The 25,183-nt window shown below is 41.3% G+C and overlaps 1 protein-coding gene across 1 annotated transcript; it reads right to left on the bottom strand.

Annotated features, from left to right (window-relative positions):
- Window positions 1-416: 416 nt before the first annotated feature.
- ACTA2 (actin alpha 2, smooth muscle) lies at window positions 417-11,149 on the bottom strand. Its single transcript, XM_009811446.2, has 9 exons — window positions 11,125-11,149; window positions 8,304-8,475; window positions 6,440-6,568; window positions 5,008-5,118; window positions 4,471-4,555; window positions 4,220-4,381; window positions 3,778-3,969; window positions 2,648-2,829; window positions 417-1,777 (listed from the first exon to the last, which is right to left on the bottom strand). The coding sequence occupies exons 2-9, from the start codon at window positions 8,430-8,432 to the stop codon at window positions 1,634-1,636; spliced, it is 1,134 nt and encodes a 377-aa protein (XP_009809748.1). The 5' UTR covers window positions 8,433-8,475; window positions 11,125-11,149; the 3' UTR covers window positions 417-1,633.
- Between the last annotated feature and the right edge of the window lie 14,034 nt (window positions 11,150-25,183).

Here is a 25,183-nt window from a genome sequence, read left to right on the forward strand (position 1 = left end):
TATGTAGTAGAGGCAAATATATCAGTTTGGGTGATTCCCCCCTCCCCCCCCCCCCCCTTTTCCCCATTCCATCCTTGTATAGCTCAAGTTTCGGCTAAGTTATTAAGCAGAAAACACAAGTCCTTTACCTGACAGCTGACCCTCATCACATCTTGGAATAGCAGGGATGCATAAGAGTCCCTTGGAGAAATGTTTCTTCTCCAGTAACCCTCAAGTAGAAACTTTTATCTGAAATCAAGTTCTTACCCTGAAAGGGATTCCCTGGCTCCATCTAGAGTTAAAAAGTTCTAGATAGAGTTAGAAGGAAGAACCATACAAAGTTATTTGCTCTTAAAAGAGTTTATTTAGTATCTATTCCAAGAACCTAGTTGACCTATACTTTAAATAATAAGGTTAGTACAAAAAAGTTTGGAACATGTGCTAACAGTCAGACACTGGACAAGATCTGGAACCCAGGGGTTACACAGGGTAAATAACAGGTGCTGTTGCGAAGAACTTACAGTTTGAAGGATAACAAGTAACAGGCAAGTGAAGTAAACTATTGAGTTTAGACAGGAAAACAGGTAAGAAAAATAAATAGCATCCTTTATCCTGAACTCCAATGAATACAGATTGCAGCAAGTTACTTAGAACTGACCTTTTCCAGGTCTGTCTCTGTGAATTCTTTATTCATATATATATACTTTTAAGACAGTATTACTGGCTTCAGCCTCTATGAATATACTTCTAGTTGAATATCCATTTTGATGTATTTAAGACTATAAGTGGAATAAAAAAAAAAAATCACAGAAAAAGAAAATTGTCTAAATTATTTTACCTACTTTGATTACATTACCCCCCCCCAAAAAAAAAAGTTCTGAAGAGAAAGTGTATAAAGCCAGCTTAATTACCTTTTAGACCTTGCCAATAATCACAACATAAAGATAATAGGCTGCACTCCTCCTGAAGGCATATGATAGGAAAGTTATGTGTTCAATCTAATATTAATGTTTAGATATACTCCCAAAGGAACACATTTTGTTTCTTTAAAGAAAACACACAGAATTGTTGTAGTATGCATCATACACCTCTGGGCCACACACTGAAAAAAATTAGCTTTTCCAGCATGACAGTTGTGAATTAAGAAGTGGTGTGGATAGATAGTATTTCTGGATAGAGCAGATGCAAAGCGGAGTGCACATGCTCATCCTAGTGTAGAACAGATGCTATGCTCCTTTGGTACTGTCCAGAACTTTGGAAAAATCAACACTGGTTCTGTTTGCAGAGTAAACTGTTTACTGAGGCTAAACTGTGACAACGTGCAGCCTGATTGCTGAGCATTTTCTAGCATTGGTATCATTGAGCAAAAAGTACCACTCTATTAAGCCCGGTATAGTGTAGTAACAAATTCGTGTCACAAGATGGAGCTTCAAACCAGCTGTTACGGTACCTCCACAAATGCATGTTGGTTTTTTTTTTTTTAAATAGGAGCAGCAATTTCATAGCATATTTAAAATTTATTCCCCAAAAATACATAGTATCCAATTAATTAGAGTCATTATGATGAAGTATTTATGGAATGACGTTATAAGAATGTATTTTCATGAATACATTCACAGTAATGCACAAAGGAGACATACAAAGATAAAGCAATTTAAAAGCATTTGCGGTGAACAATGGATGGGCCAGCTTCATCATATTCCTGTTTGCTGATCCACATCTGCTGGAAAGTAGACAGGGAGGCAAGAATAGAGCCGCCAATCCAGACGGAGTACTTACGTTCAGGAGGAGCAATGATCTGTTAAAAAATAAAAGCATTAAGTACAACTGTCCACTGTGAATAAAATACATTTGTTAGAGAAAAATATTAAAGCAGTGATATTTGATATTAACAAAACCACTGTATCTATGTGCTAGTGTCATCCCTGGAATTACAGTTAGCCATTACTGCAAGCAGTAAAGTTGAAAAGTTGTTATTTAAGTCTGAGTCTAGAACCTCACTTTCTCTGCCTGAGTCTAGATCCTCAATTTCTCTGCCTGAGTCTAGATCCTCAATTTCTCTGCCTGAGTCAGTCTGCCCAGTAAGAGTAGTGCATTTGTGTATTCATGACTGCATGTGAGAAAAGGGGAGAGAATTGATCTGGAAACATATAATGATATCCCAGGGGTGCCTGGAAAACTGAGTGACCTAAGGAGCACTCTTATTGGGATAGCTGATAAAATGTTTGCAAAGCAAGGTACAGAAGATTCAAAGCAGCAGAAGGAAGATAGGCTTGTCAAAGACTCTTTTCTGAACTTGTAGGCCAAGGACAAAACCAACATTTCCTCTCTCCCATCTCCATCAGCCAAAAAGGGCTGAAGAATCTCACATATAGCCCCAGAGGAAAGTCTGTGTTGCTGGGTCCACGCTATTATTCCCCTTTGGCCGTGTTGCGGGAGTTTGCAGAATACACCAAGAACAAGGAAATGAGAGGAGAGAAGACTCTCTTCTTCCACCAACAAAGTTACCAGGTGGTGATTACCAGTTACCAGGTGTTGATTATTTGCTAGAAGGTACAGACATGATTCAAAATATGCACTTACTTTGCGAAGTGTTGCTATGTTTCACTAGATTCTTGAGGGCTTTGTACATGCCAACTCAAATAGTCTACAAATAATTGCACCATACCTTGATCTTCATAGTGCTGGGAGCCAGAGCAGTTATTTCCTTTTGCATCCTGTCTGCAATACCCGGGTACATTGTAGTGCCTCCAGACAGCACGTTGTTGGCATAAAGATCCTTTCTGATGTCTATGTCGCACTTCATGATGCTGTTGTAAGTGGTTTCATGAATGCCAGCAGACTCCATGCCTGGAGAAGTTACAGAATACCACTGAGAAAGCAACTCTGTACAGAGATTTAAAATTGTTAACATAGAACTGACAACATGAACTTTAGTGTCTCCTTGAAGGACATCAGTCTTCAGAGCTCTGGAAATCTGGAAAGTCATTCTGCAGTTGCCTAAATGAGTTCCTTGTTGTACAGTCCTCCTCTCCCCCTTACGCACACAGCTCCTCCTTAAAAAGAAAGCTGGGGGTATGGAATAGTAAAGTTTCCACTAGGCTTTTGCAGGCGATCTCAAATGTCCTAAGAATTCCTTATATGGTCTTGGAATCACTTGTTTTCTTTTTTTTTTTTTAATTTATTTTATTTTTAAACTAAGCCAGCTCAGAGACAGAACAGTCGAAATATGTCCTAATACCTCTAAGTATGCAACTACTTTATTTCTGAGCTGAAATTCTGCCAATTGGCAGAACCAACACTGGATTTCTGTGTGACCTCATTGCACGTCTGCCTTCATGGCTGTTGATTAGCATGGCATTGTCTTGGCTTTGCTCTGCAAATATAATGAATTCAGGATTTGGAGCAGTCTTTTTGAAAAATAAAAGTAGTGCTTCCTGCCCCTGCCCCCCTACAAGCACCTTCAAACTACAATCCTCACACTATTTAGAAAAGTGACTTTGCGGCCACACTTCTTGTAGTAGCCAACTGCATAACATACAAAATGGCATAGGCCCAATGCCAGAAGCCAGGAAGAAACATTCAGGATTTATTTTGGGAAAGCATTTTGCCTTATTGTTTGACATGAAGATCCTCACACCATATTAATAGTGCTGTTCTAAAAGATTATTTTATGATGGGTGCTAGGACATACTTGTGTATAGGTCTGAGTGAGCTGGCAATGGGACATAATCAAAAGAAGATAGGGACTTGATATTTATGTGCAGTTTACCAAGGCAGAACAATCATTCAACCTACCAATGAAAGATGGCTGGAAGAGGGTCTCTGGGCAGCGGAAGCGTTCATTTCCAATGGTGATCACCTGACCGTCAGGAAGCTCATAGCTTTTTTCCAGAGAGGACGAAGAGGCAGCAGTGGCCATCTCATTTTCAAAGTCCAGGGCCACGTAACACAGCTTCTCCTTAATGTCACGGACAATTTCACGCTCCGCTGTCGAAGAGGATTCAATCTTTAGAACGGCATTCAGGAAGGACCCAGACATGTTGACAGGTTGTTCTCTTTCATCCTCCAACACCCTCCCCATTTTTTAAACAAATCCTTTGCTAGTCTTGCAGGCAACTTTCCTGTTGGATTCTTTCTTGTGTCTATTCAACTGCAGAATCACTGCTAGTCCTTCTAAGGCCAGCAGAAACATTGCATGTTAAACAACTCTCCTCCTCAGTCAGCAGCATGTCCTTACCAGTGGTCACAAAGGAGTAGCCACGTTCCGTCAGGATTTTCATGAGGTAGTCTGTCAGGTCACGGCCAGCCAGGTCCAGACGCATGATGGCATGTGGCAGGGCGTAGCCTTCATAAATTGGCACGTTGTGGGTGACACCATCCCCAGAGTCAAGCACAATCCCTTTGAGAAGATAACGCACGATTCATTCCCAGATGCACATCAACACACTTAACTTTCGAATGTCTATGTCATGTTCTCCAGAGGCCTACCTGTGGTACGTCCAGAAGCATAGAGGGACAGAACGGCTTGAATAGCTACATACATGGCTGGCACATTGAAAGTCTCAAACATAATCTGAAATGCAATTAAAATAATTGCCTTAACATCAGGGCTTTTAGCTTAGTTGAAGCAATTTACTGAAAGAGAGGGGGAAGACAAGATTTCCGTATTTCTTGATGGTTGGTAATAATAAGGAAGGAAAATACAAAATCTGAATCCAAAAATATTTGTCCTGTAAGACACATGCACATATTAAAAATCATTTTATAATAGGCCCGAGCATAAAAACAGATTAAGATGACATAAAGCTTGGACAGACTGCAGTACTCACATTCAAAAAGGATACACTGATTTTCTAAAGTAAATGTAATAATATGCAACTATGACAGGTGGTCACTATGCACTTTCCATCTTCCATAACTAAGAGAGATAGACTACTGCACAGGACGACTAACTGAAACGATGAAGTTCACATCCTGTTGAATTCACAAAGCTGGAATCACTCCATAGCTTCAGTGTGAGCCTACCTGGGTCATTTTCTCTCGGTTGGCTTTGGGATTTAGTGGTGCTTCAGTCAGCAGAGTCGGGTGTTCTTCAGGTGCAACACGGAGCTCATTATAGAAAGAGTGATGCCAGATCTGAGGACAATGGGAGAAGCCAAAGGAAAGAAACACCATCAGCCAGCAGCTCAGAATCACTTCCAGACAGGTATTGTGCTCCAGCACTCTGCTTACAGCCCTGGAGATAGGCTAGTAATGTTTCTCATGCAGTTGTTCTTATTGCCTTCATAGAGATTACCAAAGTAACTGTAGAAAGAAAAGCACTGTCCTCAGGTTTTACTGCTAGTAGGATATGACTTATTTTAAGGACACATAAGTTAATGAAAATAAATATGTTATTCTTACAGTAGAAGAGACAGAGCAGGACAGACTTGGTTCCAGCAATGCTATTTCAATAATGATTGAAAGTGAAACAGTTCGAGAACAAGTTTAGAACATATGCAGACCTATGTAGCAGAGTTCAATAGATAATGGGTCCCTTGAAGACAGTTTCATCTTTTGGTTTGTAGAAGCCAGCCCAAGAATTCATAAAAAGACATAAAGGCAAATATTTTGTGAGGCTGAAAGTCAACTTCTGTTTATTACCTCCACACGACTCATTCCTACCAGCTACAAAAATCTGAGGCCACGCAGACCGCAACGAGGAGGTTAATACACCAATAAGAAGTAAAATCACCAGGCACTTCCTAAAGGCCAAGAAGTTTTTTCTAAGCTTGTTTTCAAGCTAGTGGTGATTAGGGACCAGTTGATATGTTAGGCATCTGCAAAGTTTTGCTTCCAGGTAAAACCTACAATGCTATGAAAGTCAGTAAGTCCTGTGTGAATCCACACACTTGCAGTGTGTTGTGATGTCCCAACTGTTCCAAATAGCCCTTTTTCCACAGCACAACGTTAAATAGAGATACCATCTTAGAAATTATATCAACGTTCAGACTATGACTATAAACACGGTTCTGGAAGCCTTTATCCAAATACTGGGGCTGAAACGGATGCATTGCACTGTAATATTCCTAATCTTTCAAGAGTTAAAAAGTATGTGTGTAAACAGTGCCCTTCACATCAGAATTACATACATGCTTCCCACTTTTGCAAAAACAGATACCTTCTTAAATTCCATTTCCTTAGTAGCAAATTGAGGCTATGCCTTTTCTCCCCCCCCCCCCCCCCCCAAGTAATTAGCAAAGATTTATAGATCAGACTCCCAATAACTATTTTGATGTACTCCTAGTGATAGTTCAGCTGTAGATGCAAATTAACCTTTGCTGTTAAGAAGCTTTTCATTAAACCATACTTGATAGCATGACACTTCCATCTAAAATTTAGTGGGTATTCTGTAAACATTTGGTTCAAGTAGTTCTGTTTACCAGTGATACACAACAATTTTTCAAAGCTGAAATACCTTCTCCATGTCATCCCAGTTTGTAATGATGCCGTGTTCTATGGGGTATTTCAAGGTCAGGATTCCTCTCTTGCTTTGAGCCTCATCACCTACATAGCTGTCTTTTTGACCCATACCAACCATCACACCCTATAAAATAACACAAACGGAGTTAGCTTCTCAGCGAGAGGTGTCACAAAGTAGATAGAACATTAGCTGTGAAATAAATCCAGTTGTCAGCTACACTAGTTACAAGATACTTTACGAATACTAATGAATGGAGAATTACTCGTTGCTCTTTAATTGCCAAAATTAAATGTTTAGTTCACTTAAATTTCTGGAGTTCACGTTTCTACTACAGAAGATACACAATAGTAAATGCATCAAGATAAAGTGGAATAATAGGGTTGTTTTAATGTTCATTATTATTTAGGGATGAACTGTCTGCTAAACTGTAATAAAGTGCAGTAAAAGCAGAAAGTGATGTTGTGCCATCTAAGGGTCAAGATGGAACAAAACAACACTTTACATTTCCCGAAGCTTAAATTTCAACATTTTTTAATCTTCTTTTTGAACACTATAATATTGTCATTAGAAACAGACAATTTAAATCTACTGGTATAGGCTTCTTTTTAGGTATTTTCATGGATCATATAGAAATGGTCCATGGACCAGAAGCTGGAAACTACTCTGGATATACACTATTCTCTAAGTCAGAAATACTGGAAAAAAATAGTATATAGTAGGATGCTTTGAGTGCATAATACTCTTATCAGAACTTAGTCATTACAGACTCCAAACCTTGGCATCTCTAACTCTGTTTTTAATCTTAAAAACAGGCAAGCTGGATTTGCAATTTTGATGGGATGATCCTTCCTTCAGGGGACTAATACTATCTGTGATATGTGATCAGGAAAGAAAGGTTCTAGAAAGCTGTATTTGTTTCCACTGTGCCTGTATGGCTTGTTTTTGAGCAATTAATACCATTCACACTATCTACAGAAGCTGCCATTTGAATGCATTTTTTAAATTATGGTAATGCCTAGAGGCCTCAATTAGACCTCCAGCCCTAGCTGCTATACTAAAAACCAGACACTTCTCCAGCCCTGAAGAACTTAAAATGCATTTGCTGGGTATATAAACTACCACATCTTACAACCTGTTTACCTCTTTCCACTTCACCGGGGCATCAGATGGCATAGAAGCAATTAGGTGGATCTGCTAATTAGGTGGGTTAGTTTGTTGTGGCCTAGCCAAGCTGCTCTAGTTCATGCTAATGATTATCTGGCTCAGAAACTCTCTATATTTAACAGCTCAGATAATAAATGTATTTTGCAAACTATTAAAATCGAGTGGAATGCATCATATACTCAAATGTAAACCTTGAAGCTAAAGAAACTCAACCCTAGACAGGTGCCCATTTGTGATACAGCTAAATGAATAAAGTCAGGAAGGTTAATAGGAAGCTGACTGAAAACTTCTCCTTCCTCCTTTAGTTTTCCATGCATTACCTATCATCAGCTTTTAGGGCAGTCAAAATTTCCAGATACTTCTGTGTTGGGCTTTTTTGTTTTGTTTTGTTTTTTTTTAAATAGCTTTACTCATCAAGTTCTCTGGGTGATCCAAAATTAAGGGGCAGGGAAAGGAGGGCATAGAAGGGAGTGAAAAAGTTTAGAAGGATTCTTCTCACAAGGCAAGAGATCTGCTTCGACTCAGGTGAGTGCACTGCTGGACTCATTTTGCCTGGAAATACCGTCTTACACAGATCACGCAGGGCTGGGCTAGCCCCAGACACAGGAAAAGGTGGCCCCGGGGTGGAGAGCTGGGGACGAGGCAGCAAAGTCTTCTACAAGCCCAGTATGGAATAACCAAAGCAGTTCATCACCTGGTGCCTGGGACGACCCACAATGGAAGGGAAAACTGCTCTTGGAGCATCGTCCCCAGCAAAGCCAGCTTTACAGAGCCCTGACCCATTGTCACAAACAAGGGCTGTGCTGTCCTCTTCTTCGCACATCTTCTACGTCAACGTCCTCAGGCCCTCCAGACAGAAAACAGCCCTATGAAAACAGGAGGAAAGAATTTAAAAAAAAAAAAAAAACAAAAAACCAAACAAAACACCAAAAACAAACCACACATTCTCAGGTAGCAGATCCCACCCTTGAAGACAGAGATGGCTCTATGAAAGCAACCAGCACCGACAAAGAGAGGTATGGCACTGGTTTGGCAATCACGAGGCCTGCGGGGCCATACGAGGGAACGGGCTTCCTTTTGAAAGCGCCAGAGGTTTCAACCACATCTGCCGGAGGGCTGTATGCACTAGAGATTATCCAGGGGATTCCAGAGGAGACTTCCAGTCCTACGGCATGGGCAGACAGATCAGGGAGAAGCAAATGTCTACCTAAATTTGGTCACAGAAATCCATGGCTGGGGGTGGGTGGGAGATAAAAGAGAATGCTGGACCGACAGCTGTAAATAGAAAGGTCCCTTTGCATCAGATTCAGCACAACTTACCCCACTTTTCTATCACCCTGACAAAATCCTGACACGTGGAAAGCTGTCAAAAGGTAAGAGCACTTCAGTCTTCCCCATTCAGTCTTGGGCTTCTCAAAAACTAACCACATTAAAAGCTATGCGTGTACCAGGGGTGTTTTCCTGATGCAGATATTAACCCACTGGGTGAAGATGGCCAATAAAATTAATCTTTTAAAATTTTTTAAATTTAATCTTTTAAAAGAGAAAAAATGTTCCCAATTTAAAAGGAAAAAAAAGAAAAGCCTTTTCCAGCCCTCCCCTAGTCACTCAGAAAAAATGACCCACCTTTAAAATGTAGTCAGGGACAGTATGTGTTTTAAAAACAGGCCATAACGTATGCTTTATCATCATTTCAAAGCAACTAAAAACTGCATTTGTAGAGTGGCCGAATAATTTATGTTGGCTCCTTGTCTCAGTAAAAAGAAACTGTTTTCCTCCTCTGGCAACAGTAAGATAATACGGGTAATAAAAATGCTTTGAAGGCTTTGTATTAAAGTCAATTACAGAAACAAGCACTGAATACCAGGACTCAAGATGAACTATTTGCTCGCAATTTATAGCATGGTAGGGAATCACTTGGCTAGCTCTGAGCCCAGGCTTCCATGCGGAGTTCAACAAATTGCAACGTGTTAACAGCTAAAGGAGACAGCTGTCATCCACAGACCAGCTGGCTCTGTATGCAGTCTCCAAAACCTTCTGCCACAGGAATACTGGAAGTGCAGGACAAAGTGGGAATGGGGTCAGTGAGAGCCATGGCTGATGAGCAAGGGAGCCCACAATCTGTTTAGCCTCTACAATGGATAGAACAAGCACAGACAATTCCCCCAAATCCTTCATCTGAGATCCTCTGTCCCTCCCCAGCCAGGCAAACGCGAGACATGGCTGCAGCCCCGCTCCTGCAGGCTGCATGGGCATAGCTCCCAGGAGAAGAAATCCTAATCTGATGTACTCCAGATATTTTATCATTGGGATATTATTGGGAAAGGAAAGTAGGTTGCAATTTTTGCATTCATTAAACTCCTGGGAAAACAGGCTCTTTATATTCAAACATTTACTGAATGAAGTACAATTGTTATCTAACATGAATGAACAGACTGGTTTGGACAAACCATTTCCTAATTAGGAAACAGGCTTTTCAACCGTCTGTTTTTGGAACAGAGTTCGAGGTCAGGGGGTTTGCTCAAACCAATGCAGCTAATGCAATGCCAAAAATCACTTGGGGGAGGGGAAAGAAGGGGGCAGGAAAGGCTACATTTCTGAGCTTAGTGGACTCTAAATGAAAACCATATTTAGTAATAAAGCACAAAAAGTTGAAAAATCAAAACTGAATTATTTCAGACAGGGCACTCTGCTGCCAACCAGTGAGTTACAGCTCAGGACTGCCATGGCATGCAGTAGCAACATCTTACAGCAGCAAATGTCACTCCATACTGTGGAAGAAAGGAAATTTTTCTCCCAAGTAATTACTATAGTATTTAGCCTCTTTCTTCTACCTGCTTTACATCTAAAGATAACCAATCACCTCACCAATCTCCACAACAAGCTATTAAGAGAACTCCAGCTCCACAAGAAATACTGTGTGTAGCCTGCTCCTTAATGAAATGTTTGGCATTTTACAGAACAGTAGTTTCATATACATAGAGACAAGGATGAATACACATGCATCCTCCTTGTATTCTATTAGACACTGCTAATTTGCACACTTCCAGCTCTTCTTACAGTCACATTCCCCAAAACACTCATATCACCTTACACTGAGTTAACAGTACCAAAGCAAACCTGCTGAGAAATGCTACTACATACCCCTTCAGGAACTCTGTTTTGTCCCAAACTAACACCCTAAGGTCACACGGATTCATTTAAACATGACTATAGCTGTAATTACATTAATATAACTGTGGCATTACGCAGACCGTGTCTTTATACAATTGCTGGAGTGCTGGTGGAATCAGCAAAATCATCAGGTAGAACTTTTCTTTCCCTTTCAGAAGTGCTATAAAATAAAGACAACTCAGTATAGATATTGCAAGCATTTTATCAATTCAATTCTAATAAGTTTGCTTAAGCAAACTACAGCAGAGCAGTACATCCTCCTGAATAGCTTCCATTTGACATTATTTAATTGAAGTCCTCCAGCAATCTGTAAATCATCCTATTGGTTCAGTGCCACTTACCCTGACAGTGCTTGGCTGAGAATAGCTGCTCTGGGATGGTGCACTCTGTATCTGAAAGCTCTGAGGTTATATAGCCCCTTCAGCTCTTCTCCTCCCACTAGCCTCCCAAACAAGGAGCAGAGACAGACAGAGACAGAGCTGAAGACTCTAACAAAACCATATAGGGACCTTATTACAAAAACCTCTAATCTGGGTGGCCACAGGCCCTGGGTCTCTTCCACTGCATTCCAGTGTAGAGCTCATGAAACAGGAGGAGACTTTCAGCTGTGTAAGATAAACACTTTAAAACTTCAGGAGAGTTGCTAAAATACAGAGAGACGGAGTGTGCCCGCAACAGACACCCTCTGGCAGGAGGAGCATGTATTCAAACAGGAGAGGTCCAGGCCTCCATAGTAACATCCAAGAGGCAGAATGAGAAATTGGAAGAGCAGTCATTTATAACAGGGAAGGTGTTTTTAAAGAAACACCTTGTTTTCATTAAACATTTTGACAAAAACAATGAAAATATTTCTGGCAAGTTAAACAGCTGCTGAATTTTGCAACGAAGTCTCTTTAAAAGCTTGGCATTTTACTTGTATGCTAAATATTGTCCATAGGTTTAAGGGTAGTGAAAAGTACCTGCTGTTTTATAGGGTTCACAGTGAAGTCTTTGAAGGTTGTGAAACTGTTCTGTTAAAAGATTGTTATGATCCCCTCTGGATTGCAATGGGCTAGAATCCATTCTGTTTCCCTGTCAGCTTATTTTTAAAACCCTAGGACCTGCGGGCCAACTTTGCCCTAGTGCTGATCCACCGATGGCCACAAGTCTGGACCGTCATAAACTCAGATCTCAAATTGTTCATAATAAAGTTGTTGAATTTTATAACCTCCAGCTAGCTTTTCCATTGAACATATTTTTAGTAAATAAAGCAAGGGTTCTCACTGTACAAGTTATTTTCAGCACGCGACTGGATTTTTACAGCTGTAGCCAGCTGTTCTCTGGACAGGCTGATTCTAGCGAAGCAGCCCTTTCATAGCCAACAATATTTTGTCATGAAGTTTGTACTAAAGACCAGAAATCAGCATCTCTAACCTCCAACACTAGACCATTACAAATTCAAAACTGCTCTATGCACACAAGCCAAGAAAGATGTGAGAATCCAAGTGAGATCTTTGCTTTGTGAGTCTTGTTACAATGGGGAGGGGCACCATGTGTTTGCTTACAGAGTGTTTGCTGTCTAATTGAGTAGTCTTAATGCAAGAAAACCTCCCATAAAACCACAGTGGGAGTTTTCTGATGTAGAAATTTAAGGATTGGGCCACTAGTACAGATAGCAGATAGGCAGAATTATGATTGAAGACCAAAAGGAATTTTAACTTTTAAGGAAAGGAACTTTTAAGGAATGTAACTACCTTTGAGGGTCAAAAACAGAAGCTAACAAGTGCTGGAACATGAGCCATGCAAAAGCTATTTATTCTTTCACTTCCAGCATCGGGGCAACAGATAAAAGCTATTAAAAAAAAAGGGGGGGGGGGGGGTAGGGAAATCCACCAAGGTAAGCAACCTCAAACAGAGGGTATAAACAGAACCTTTTTTGCATATCTCCAACTGACACTCAACGGACGGCCAAAACCAAATTCTTTGTTTTCAAACAACACTCAAAAACATAGCTGAGAAAATTACGTACCTCATATAAAACGTATGGTATTAGATGAGGAAACTCAGGTCAAGCGGAAGGAGAATTTCACACAGCAGAACCTTTCACTGCAGTATTATGTCTGATTTTGATACAAACATCAATTATCTCCTAGATTGGAGGAAACATAATCCAAGGTTTTCAGAAGCATCATCTACTACTACACCTTGGAAATACCAAGACTGGGACAAAGATCTGAAAGAATCCAAACTCTTCACCTTAGCAAGAAGAGGTTTACATGCCCAAAAAAGCTTACTAGTGATGATGCTATAGTGGATACAGCACATATGAGATTGCAGAGCCAAGTAAACAACCCTTCAGTAGAACTGGTACACCATTCACACTGCGCCTCAGCATAGCCAGAAATATAGGCAACAGTTTTCTACAAGAGGCCTCTGTGGATATTATAGGAGGCAGTGGCCACGCAGATACAACAGACACCTTCGTGTCTCTGTTAAGCTTCATCACAATTCCTGTAAACTTAGCCTGGTGTGTAGCACAATTGCTGGTGGCGGCAATGATGGCAGCAGCAGCCCCTTGGCTGCTATGAGGAATGGTTATTTGGGTGGGGATCGCACATCCTCTCGCCTGTCGTGGTCACCAAAGATGAGGGAATCCTAGCTTTCAGGGTGCTCATGAAAAAGATACAACTGACACAGTCTCATTCAGAGCAGGCAGTTGTTGATACGACAATGAAGGGGAAATATCAGCTGTTTGGAGGGACCTACCATATGAAGGATATTTGTTAGAGACAGGGCTATGCAGACTAGAAGGGAGAAGTAAACCCAGAGGCTGACTGAGCAGTAGTGCTGGATACACAGGAAGAGCACAGGAAAAATGTAGAGATGCTGCACAACTGTGCCTCCAGCACACAATGGAGAGCCAGCCCTCAGCAGGCAGCTCATCTCTGGGGCGTTACGTTATGGAAAGGTCCTGGGGCAGGAAGGAAGGAAGGCAAACAGGTGAGCTATGCAAGGAAATGAGGTCAGTCCAGCTCAAGGGACATTACAGAATATAGGAATTTCTTTTCTTTTTAGTGATTCCGTGCTCAAGTTATGATCACACAGATATTACTACAAATAAAAACACATGGGAAAAAATGGCATTAGTAGTTTACACCTTTCTTCTCAGCAACATAGGTCATTGCCAGAGGGGTAGGGGGGAAGGGAAGAATGTACTTGGCATGAGACAGGAATAAGAACCTGAAGAGAACAGAACAGAACAAGTCTTCTGAGAACCAAGCCTAAATGCTGGGCATCAAACCTCTGAACCCTCCTCTGTAGCCACAGGCACATACCAGCTTGGCCCAAATACATATCTAATTTTTTGCAAGAAAAAGAACACAACACCATTCCTGAAAGTAGTTTAGCTTCCCCTCTGGAGGCCACTTCCATCACCACTTTCTGCTGCCTGTCTTTCAGTACTTACGCCACTCATTTGTATAGAAACCACCACAGCACAATTTGCCCAATATGTCTATACCCTGAGATTCTAGTTCTTTCATCATATCCATAGCTAAAACCTATGATTTTTATTCGGCTTCCCCCGAGAACTTACCTGTTTGTCCATGCTAAACCCTTTTGCAGTCTTCATCACAGGAGCATGTCTGGGGTATGATCAGAGAAAGGAAAATAAGTGGGAAACGTAATTTTGCCTCCTTCTTTCATACTCTTTTCCCTGATCTCTTTATAGTGACACTAGCAAAGCTCCCATGCACATTGGGAACTTCCCTATTGACTTCAAGCATCTTTCAAGACATCAGTGGAAACTCTTAGCTACATGTTCCTTAAGTTCTTTGTTTTTCAGTGACTTGTGCAGATTGTCATATGGACGCAAAATGTGCTGGGACTCCGCAGCAGCAGAAGCTGTACAGCTACCATGTCTAGGAAATGAGCTTCAGCTGGCCTGAAGAATGCCAGCTCAGAGGCCACGCACCAGTTTGTAGATGCCATACTTTTTTGGTAAAGGAGGGCAGAAGTTGCAGTCTTATCCCAACTACTATAGAGAACTGGGAATAAAGTAACCCCTTTGCTCATAACATTACAAGCCATTACTTTATAAGGGAAAACAACTTCTGAGACATGCGTGGAGACCTTCCTGCCTATATCCAATTGGACGTTTAGGAATGAGGCTCTGCTAAATATGTCTCTGGCTTCTTTTTATTTGGGGATTCCTTTCATCTTCGTAGCATTAGCAGAATCTCTAAATGTTTTGGTTTGTCTGGCTTCAGGCCCTCTCCTCTATCTCATTGATAGGCTTTACACTTCCCCACCCCCCATTTTGAGAAAGACAGGAATAAATAAGCTTTAGGGAGCAGAAAGTCCCTCTAATAACATGATTCATTGCAGCTGTCACACAGTATGTATCTGTAAAGTGTCAGATCAACCATAAGCTGTCAGACCCACAGACTAGCTTTCTCTATGATTGTCAGGCTCTTGCACTGATCTCTCTCTAAGAACTAAGACAAAATGGCTCTAATCATTCTCAAATATGGCAGTTTTCAACCTACAAAGTTTGGAACATAGTTTTGCCAGTGCTGTTCAAGAGTTAGAGGACAGAGTGCTTGCCTCCTGGGCCTCTTGAGCAGGGTGATGAAGCATGTTAATTCACAACCTTCCTTCATCTTCTTGACAAGGTACTTTCCTCTATGGTAATGTGGTAAAGTTATCCCTCATTCAAAATCAAAGGAACATATTCAAAGTAAAAATAAACTAATGGCTCCTTCCCCATCCTTCTTAGATAAATAAATAGAACATAAGAATGAGCCCTGCTGGGTCAGGCTGATACCCATCTAGCTCAGTATCCTGTCTCTGAAATTTCCTGATAGCAGATGCTTAGGAAAGAAACGGGGCGCCTTCAGTGATAATTTTCTTCCAACAGCCTTTATGTGCAGCACAAGGATTTATCGAGACAGGCGTTTGTACCTATATCTTCATGCATAACGGATGTGGACAGATTTTCCCTCCATAAATTTGCCTAATTTAAACACATCGTTTTGGAGATAGAGTGCCCTCCATGATTTTTTGTGGAAATAAGCTCTACATTTTATCTGCAAGGCAGCACCCATAGCTCACGCTCCAGCTGGTGTAGACATGCCTAATGTCAGCAAGAAAACATCAAATATATCAGAAGAACACTGTCTTTACACCAAGCGCTGCAAATCCACCAGAGATCCTGGATAAGTCATCAGGCCACTGGCCAAGTCTGAGCTCTATCCCACTGTGCATAAACTCTTAGCAGCACCTCAGTAGCTTGTTCACAGTTCATGCAGACATATTTGTCCTGAATGACATTGTAGACAAGGCTTCATGATAATGTTACGTTGGCATATTTCCTAAGAGAGAACAGATTCCTCCAGACGACTGTCAGAACCTCTCCAGTAACATGCTATCTAAATTTCTCAAAATGTAAATGAAATCTTCCCACCACATCACTGTGAGAAACAAGTCCTGTACTCCTAAGGAAGTCAGACCTACAAGACGTGTGCGTGAGGCAGGCAGAGCACAGGGGTCCTTCCTCCACAATAACTTCCGAGCTCTCCAACCAACATATTCCCAGACTGACAGCAATAAGGAGACCAAGTTCCCAGCACATTTTTGGAAGTGGTTGCCCTGTTTTTATCTCACCAAAAGAAAGGTTTCAAGGTGAGCTTGCACATTATGAGAAATCAGACCATTCCCATCACAGAAATTTGCTGGCAGCAGCTTTCACAAGAGGCTATTTACTTACAGATTAGACCTGTGCACTTTGTATGCCTATTTATATCACACAGCTTCACAAAGCTCAAGTATCAGCCCATTTGGCTGGCCCTCCAGCAAACAGCGAGGAAAAGGACCTCTACAGGGTAATTTCTTTCACTACCCAATTTAATAATTTTCTGTAGTGCCAGAGTTACACTTTTTGCGACCAACACAGCTTCTTTGCCCGTGGGCTCTGGACGATGACAAACTGTGGAGCGCCTCTCCCCACAGATGTTAGCAAGCAGATACCTGCCTCTCCAGATGGCCCAGCCCTGGTCTCCAGCCCCTTTCTCCTGGCACCTGGGCTCGGCGCACTCGGAGCAGTTAGGTGTCGCTGCTGGGCAGGACAAGGAGACTTGGCCCTGCCACAACTTCCTCGTCTTCTGTATGAGCCACTTAGCACAACCTATAAACAGGCAACTCCTGAGAGCACAGTGGAACCTTTTTTGTAAACCTACGTGAGAACCACTGTATCCCAGTGAAGGAACGAGCATTACGTGGCGATAAACTGAAGAACAGACAAAAAATACAAGGGGAAATCTACAACCTGTGTAACTAAAATGAACACACACTTCTAAAAATACCTTAGGATAAAAAGGAAACGAACTTTTGGAATTGGCATGCTATTATACGGAAATATATGCTGTTATATGGAATTGTCAAAAATTTGGCAAATGCAAACATATTTAATACATGTGCATTTTCTGTACAAGGAAAGTCAGATGTCAATTCAAAGGATTGCAAAACAGTTTGGGGTTTTTTATTTCAATTCCATTGCAGAAGGGTGCTAAAACAGCCATCAGTAAAGTTGGGCATGCACAGCGAAGCAGGTTTGGATAGTCTGCATCCACCCAGGTGTTCCAGAGAACAGGCCAAAGTGCCTCCAGAACAATTAACACTTATTTTCATTAGTCTTTAAAAACGCTTAAGGGGTTTTTTCCAAAACAGGAAGAAAGGCAGTTTAACAAAAATTTCAAGCATGTAATGGCAAAAAGTAGCTAATTACAAACTTGCCAGAAGAACACACCACTTCAAGTCAAACTATTGCAGCTGCCAATATAAAATCCAAATAATAAAAGGAGATAATATAATAAATGCTGATGAATAAGGCTTTATAAAAATGACTTCTTGTCAAACTTTTTTTGAGAAACATTACAAACTTAGTTGTAAAAGCCCTCTAAAGCCTTTTACTTTCTAAAACATGAAATAATTAAAAATAAGGCGAATGCAGAATTGACCTATGCAGAGTAGCATGAGAACTGTCTAGCTGAAGTATCACAGCACAGCAGCGCAGGGAAATCACTGCTGAGTGGGTGCGAATCTGTGGGACCGTCCCTACACATCATTGGCTGTGCACCTTAATGCCTTTATCAGTGATCTGAACAATAACATAAGTTACAGATGAATGTCACAGACAAAGTGTTTGTGTGTGTACATGTTTTTAGAACTTGCTACAACCTACATTATAGATCTAGGATAAAACAGAGTCCTCCCCAGCAGAATCCTGTTTATAATATGAAGCCTTGAGAAAACTCTTTGCATCTCTGACCTGTGCAAAAGGATCCCTACCCCCATCCATCGCACTTCTGCTGAATGTGATTTTGGTTGATGAAAACAAGGTGCAGACAAACACACCTGGCAAAGTGGTGCCTAACTCACTGAAGGTTGCAGGAAGGACAGGGCTTCACTGGTGCTCTCCTCTGCCCTGAGTGCAGTGTCAACCTGCCTCAGTCGCATCTTCCTGCACCCATCCTGGCTGCTGCTTGGGCCTGGAAGACCCTCCTGTTATGTACTGTGATGCTCCAGGAGACTGACAGCTGACGATGGCTGGTCACTTAGCCAGGAGGAACTTAGCACACAGCTACCCATGCTCCAGCACATTCATTTTATAAATGTCTCCCTAGAAAATGCTCAAGTCTCACAAGAAGACTGAAGCAGGCAGGTTTTTTGCCTTTGCTTTACAGATGCATCTTAGTTATGCAAGGTAGTTTCTTCTTCCTCTTTCTTACAGACAGTCATAAGAACTACGGAAAAGTACAGATAACATGCTATTTTTGTTTAATAATTCGGTTGGTTTTCTGAAAGTGTGCCAGCATTCCAGACAAATGTAGGGTTTTTTTTTTTTTTAATTTTCCACTAAATGTGTTTTACATGCCTACCTTTAACTGTTTGCTCAAATTCCCTATCAGACCAAAGAACAATGTTTTGTTCTTTTCCTTTTATGACTATAAGAGACACTTAGACACACATTTTCTGAAACAAACATAACCATCCTTCAGAAATAAGGAAACCCACAGAATTCTGCAAAGCTTTTGCTCATTCCAGGCCATTTCAAGACCAATTGTTGTACCACTGGTCTCATGGGCAATGAGAACTGTCAGGACTCAGGTCTAATCTGCCTATAGTCCAGCTGGAGATTTCTCCAACCTCCACTGCTTTTTGACCCATTTCTTAACCAGGATAAGATCACATATACTGTTCTGCATTGCACACACCCATATAGTGTGCTCACAGGGACCGGTACAGATACAGCTCTCGCTACACACAGCTCTCCCTCCATTCCACAGACGGAAGACTAACATCTGCCTGGTTTCACTGGGGTTTTCAGGACTTCAAGAATATCCCAAGTACCTACAGGCAGAAAATGATAAAGCTTGATGATTCATGTTCTGTTCTTCTTGCAAGTCAGTAACAGCACTAAATAAAAGACAAGGTTTTGTATATCTCTGTCTCAGAATTATGGCTTCTGCCATGTTGTCAGTCCTGTAAGTACTTCCTAGATTTCTCTTCCTTTCAGTTCCTTGCTAGTAACTTCTTCAATAGATGCAGTAACTCCTTTCACTGCTGCAAAACACTGTTGCCCAAGAATCTTGAAAATGCCTGGATAGTTTCCACATCAGGATACCAGAACTACATACAACTCTTTCAGCTTCCTAATTAGAGCCTGTTACTTAGGGCATCGTATTTAGCTGTCTCTGGGAATTCATTTACAAGGTCAAATGCTCAGACCTCTTCAACATAATATAAATCATTCCTCTGCACTCTGATTAGTCTGCATTACACAGCACCAACACATTGTTTAATAAAGGGAGAAAATTATGCAATTAGCAGGTCTTCAGCATAAACACATCCCCCTTTCTGAATCGTATTTAAATAAAACAGTGTTGCTGCAGTAATTTATAGCATTAAAAACTCAGTGCCACTTGCACTGCAAATGGCCAGGCCTTCTCAGAAAAATGGGCTGGGGGGAACACAGGGCAACCACACTTGGGAAAAAGGTCTAACATCTGTTTTCATTCTTTCTGCTTACATAATAAAAGGTGCTGTTTTCATGAGGGCTAAACCTTCCCTATTACCTTGATTTTAATAATTTATAGTTATTCTTCTGTAGACTTCTTTTTGTCAGACCCTGTTTTTCAGGTAGGCCCCCTGAAAAGAAAATGTGGGGTTTGTACCAGGTCACTCAGGGATAGTGGAACAGTAGCTGGGAGAGCAAGGAACAAGCTCCACGTAGCAACGGCCCTTCACTGCACCAAGCCAAGATGCTCCAGGCTCTGCCATGCAGCAAGTGCAGGGCGGACTGGGCTGTCCTTTTGGGGGGCTGATGGAGAAGGGGCTGGCGGCCAGCCCTGCCTCCCAGAGGAAGGGAAGACCCTGTTACTGACATAACGTATCTTTACATCTGCTTTATGTACATGTAGTGAAATCTTAGCTTCACTCAAGACAACGTCAAAATTACCATTGATCTCAAGTAAAATCATGGCTCACTGAAGTGATTCAACGAGAGCTGAGAATCTGGTCCAAAACTACTTGAAGAAAGTAAGACAATTTCCTTACACTATTACAGCAAAGGGATGCGAGTCCCTCTTCATTTCTCACATGAAACTGAGAAACTGCTCTCCTCTCAGCAGGCTACCTCCAGACAGGGGGGTTTCTGATCACCCCCGAGCTGGGAGAAATGCACAGGAAACCTGTGGCTGTTAAATCTGTGGCCTGCACTGGCACCAGACTCTTCTGCCCATACCAGGGAACCAGAAACACATGTTCTGCTGTTCATCCCTCTGCAGTCCCCCATGCAGTCTCCCGTTCCTACGTGTGAGCTGGCTAACAGCAGGAGAGGCAGCTACCATGCAGTGCGGAAAGGATGCCTCTTCTGAAATACTTGGCTTCCAAGAAGTATTTGAGAAATGATTCAGCTGAAAAATACCACGAACATCTTATCTGGGAACTTAACAGACTGCTTCAGACAGCAAACATCAGTGTATCCCTTTTTGTTATGACCACTCCTGAAGACGCAGAGCTTTCTAAGCCCCTCATTTAATTGCTGATGAGAACCACCGACAAAACAATCAACTGCATTTTGATAGAAATATAAATTTGTCTGTACTACATACTCATCTCATTTGCTTCATGCTCATAAAAGCTTGACTGCGGCAGGCTGTGCAGCTGAACAGAGAAGCTATGACTCACTCCCGTAGCTGCATGAGCTACCCAGGCCTCTTGTCTGTTTGTGCAGATGTGTGGTAGAAGTGGGTGAGTAGGTGAAGGAAGGGAACAGTGACAGCCCATCACCTCCAAACCTTGCTCCTACCACAACAACCCCCTCTCTACCAGAATTTAGCTCTTGATTGTTTACCTTAAGCATAAGCCCTGGTTAAAAGTGCACAGCAGTGCCCAGGAGACAAACGTTCAGAGAGAGATCACTGCATCCTGTTCTCACTCTGAAGAACGTTTGATGTCGCAGAGGATGCTGAACTGCATCTGAGACGTTAGTGGGAGGGATAAAGCTTTTCACATCACTGTCCCTCCCCCCCACCCCCCAAAGAATTTCAAAGGTTAAGCGATATCCAAAAAAACCCAAGGGATTTTGGAGTCTCAGTCACAAGGCATTGCTTTATCTAAGCATCCTAGTCTCACTTGTTAGATGATATCCCAGAAACAGAAGCATGACAGAACAAAGCAAACCAGTGGAATGAAATCCCAAAAGACACAGCATTTCTTACAGTTTCAGAAATTCTGATCAACTACAGTATGCCAAGATTTTTTAAGATGTTTCCTCCTCCCCACCACCACCTTTAATAAAATGTCTTAGTTAACTTTAAAGTTATTATGAAAACTTTTTTCCTTGAAGGGTGGCTGTTTGGGTGTCACTTACTCAGCATCAGAAATAAAGCCATCTGGTGTGCCTGTTACTGCCATCTTCAGATCAAAGGTTAAAACCAGAACTAAAGACCTCCTTTCATTCATATTTACCTTTTAACTCCAGACATTTCTCTACAGATCTTTCCTCTCTCATCCTCAGTATGGATCCAAGGATTCAGCCTTGGATTTAACTCACAAATGCAGGAAACTAATACTACTCACAGACTAAATCAGCCATGCTCTGTCCAGGCAGTGCCTGACGAAAAAAGGTTTGAACGCTTCCTCACTCACCTCTGGAGAACATCTAGCCTCCCTAGCACATTATCTCAAGAGCTTTTACAGTTCATCTGTTACACATTTGACAGTTAGCGTTTGCTGTACACCAAGCTTTGCAAGTATAAAGCATAATCTTAGTATTAGTAATATAATCCTCAAAAAACAACTAAGAGCAATTACCCTGAAAAAAAGAGACGAGAGCACCAGACAGCCTCTGAAGCTAAGCTGCCTGCTGCAAGTTCTGGATGGATACAGAGCTCTGCAAAACGTTTAAAGGAGATGCATTTACAATATATCAAGTCACAAAGTCAAATTTTCAGTGAGCCTGTGTGATGTGCAAAATATTTGCTAAATAATGCAGCATTCACGATCTCAGCACTCACTGGAAGAGTGCAGACACAGAGGACTAGGACAGGATGGTCGCATGGCTAAAATAAAGTCAATAATCAACCCTAACATAGAAACACATCTACATTTATGGTAAGGTTATAGTGATTGGCTGTAGGAGCCACCAGGCATCCAGCCAATTTGCTTTTCCAGTCTAAGGAAATGCTCGACTTGTTTGAAAAATGATTTTTTTTTTTCCCTGCTGTGAAGAATGCATTGACGTCATCAAACAGGGTCTGTTGAACAAAAGTATGGATCCAGGGCTGTGTCAAAAAGTTGAATTACAAGAGAGAGGATGTGCATTTGTTTCAGCTTTCTTTTAGAGTGGCAGGGACTATTCCCAATTCTCCTTTACCACCTTCTCCAGATGAGAACTGCTAGAGGGGGCAAGTGACTTCTTATGAGTTTCAGTTTCCACTCTGGTTTGTTCCACTCTGTTTTGTTGCTAGTGTGTTTGTTTTTTTTTTTTAAAGAAACACCAGCATCCATGGCTCCACAGGCCTATGTATCAGATCACTATTACTTCTAATAGGAACATGCTGCATGCCAGAACTCCCTGATCTGATTTGATGTAACACCATACAGCACCCTTACAAAAAAAGCCACAGAGTGTTCATAAACCTCTCCGATCATACACTGCTTTCCCACTTCCATGCTGTTATATCAGCTTATCTGCCCACAGAATGGGGTGTTTGGGCCAATACAGTGCTTTGCTGCCACATCATCTGACCAAGAACCTTCCACTATACCACTAACCCAGGTAATTATAAGGAGTATCTTAGAAAGGGAGAAGGGTAACCTCAAATTGTCAGAATCTGGCCATATCACACTGGGACGAGAGTCACAGAATGGAACAGGTTTGAACCAAGGATGAAGGAAATGCAATAGAGCTGCATGAGCAATGGATTACTCAGTCTAGTACTTGAACCAAAAAAGTCAAAATTAAGGTGTTCTGAACATACATGAGGGAGAGGAGAGGCAAAACAGAAAAGCAGAATAAAACAAAATGCAGACAGAAAGTGAAACAAAATTACTCTACTTTGGGCCCAATTATTAAGTGTTTGAGCTTTATCCCCCTTCTCTTTAAACTTCAGGTTATTTACAAAACATGAATCGCATCACAAAATGTTTCATCTTAAGTATCGCCAAAATATATATTCTGTATTCTCTCCTATTTTCCTCCCTTTTCAGTCAAATCAAGTTGTCCAAATACAACAGTTGTGTCCCCTAATCCACATTTTAAGGCAAACTTTCTATGTACTAAAAGACAGGGGAATAAGTCAACATATACATGACAAGAAAATGCAAAGGTAACAGGAAGATGATTGTAGTGAGGAGTTCATAGTTCTTCTCAAATTCAACAGCTCCTACATTTATTATACTAAGGTATCACAGTGCAAGTCGTCTGTGCAACAACAATCTTCTAATGTGTATTGTAGGTCAAAGGAGAATTTAAGTTTAATGGAACTACTTTGGTTAAGCTATGCAGTAATCTAATTGTCCATCTTAGTACAAAAGAACTGGTAAATAATTACCAATATGCCAAAACAAATCTAAACCAAGTATTTAAAAAAACCTCACAACAGTATATTTAAATTAAAAAAAAAGCTGTAACAATTTAACAAAGAAAGAAGCAGTAGAAAGCAAGTCAGATCTTATGCTCCCCCCCCCCATTATTTTCCCTCTGGAATATAAATACGGATTCAACATTTTGAGACGAGACCAGCACAATGCACAGGCCTCTGGGCCCTCAATCACGTTTTATTTCACCTTTTCAATTTTTTCTTCACCTGAAGAGAGTAATTAAGCCAGCCTTCTCAAAAACTTAGCAATTCATAAGGTCGTAATACCCTGATAGAGTCAGTTTCTCTAGGTGCAAGTAGGCTTCTAGAAAGGGACGAAAAGGTTCCATGCCAGTTAAGGCATGAATTCAGACTCCAACTCAGCCACTCTCACAGCCAGAACACTGAGGTCATGTGTGTCCAAAATTATTCCTTGGGTGTTTTTGCAGCTATCTTCAACAGAATTGCCTATGACAAGTGCGCATTCGCGGACATAGAACAATAACAAGAAAAAAAAAAAAAAAAAAACACAAAAATCAAAATAGCACAGTAAATAAATATTTTATATTTATAAATAAATAGACTTTAATTCCAAAACCTTACATTTTTAAAGGTGGAACTGCCAGTCTCCTGTGTGTTAACTCTTCCTGCAGTTTGATCCCACCACAGCCTGATCCCTCTTTGCATGTTAGGAAAGGTGCAAGGCCATCTGCTGGTAAGAAAAATAGTGCAGCATCTTGTCTCCTGTTTGACACTCCTCAACTGACACCTGAATCAAGATCTAGGTGAAGGGTGAGTAAAGAAAATAGTCAAGGCTGCCACTTTCACCAGCCCAAAAAGCTGCTGCAACCCAAGGAACAGTGCAAAGATAAAAACACCAGCCTTACAGTGCTCACCGATCCCAACTCAGGATAGTCAAAGAACAAACAAAAAATTGTCCAAACACATTGCTGTCTCTTGGTTTGTATCCATTATGTATGTATAAAACAACCCCAAACAGCTACAGCTATTAACTACGTGAGGTAAGACTTCAAGTCATATGCAGACACAACTGTTTTGACAAGAATGGCGGCTTTTCAAATGTCTCAAAGCTCCCTACCAAGACAAAAACACTCCACCACAAAACAGTATACGCATGCAGTCATCACACCTCTGGGGCGGGGGGGCAGGGAAGAGTGTAAACCACATGCGTCTAATAGACGTTAGCGGAAGATATTGGATAATCAGGGCAAGAAGCACACCAAGGTGTTACTGAATGCTAAGTGATGCCCGCTGA

This window comes from Gavia stellata, chromosome 9 (genome assembly GCF_030936135.1).
Source record: "Gavia stellata isolate bGavSte3 chromosome 9, bGavSte3.hap2, whole genome shotgun sequence".
NCBI classification, from domain to species: Eukaryota; Metazoa; Chordata; class Aves; order Gaviiformes; family Gaviidae; genus Gavia; species Gavia stellata.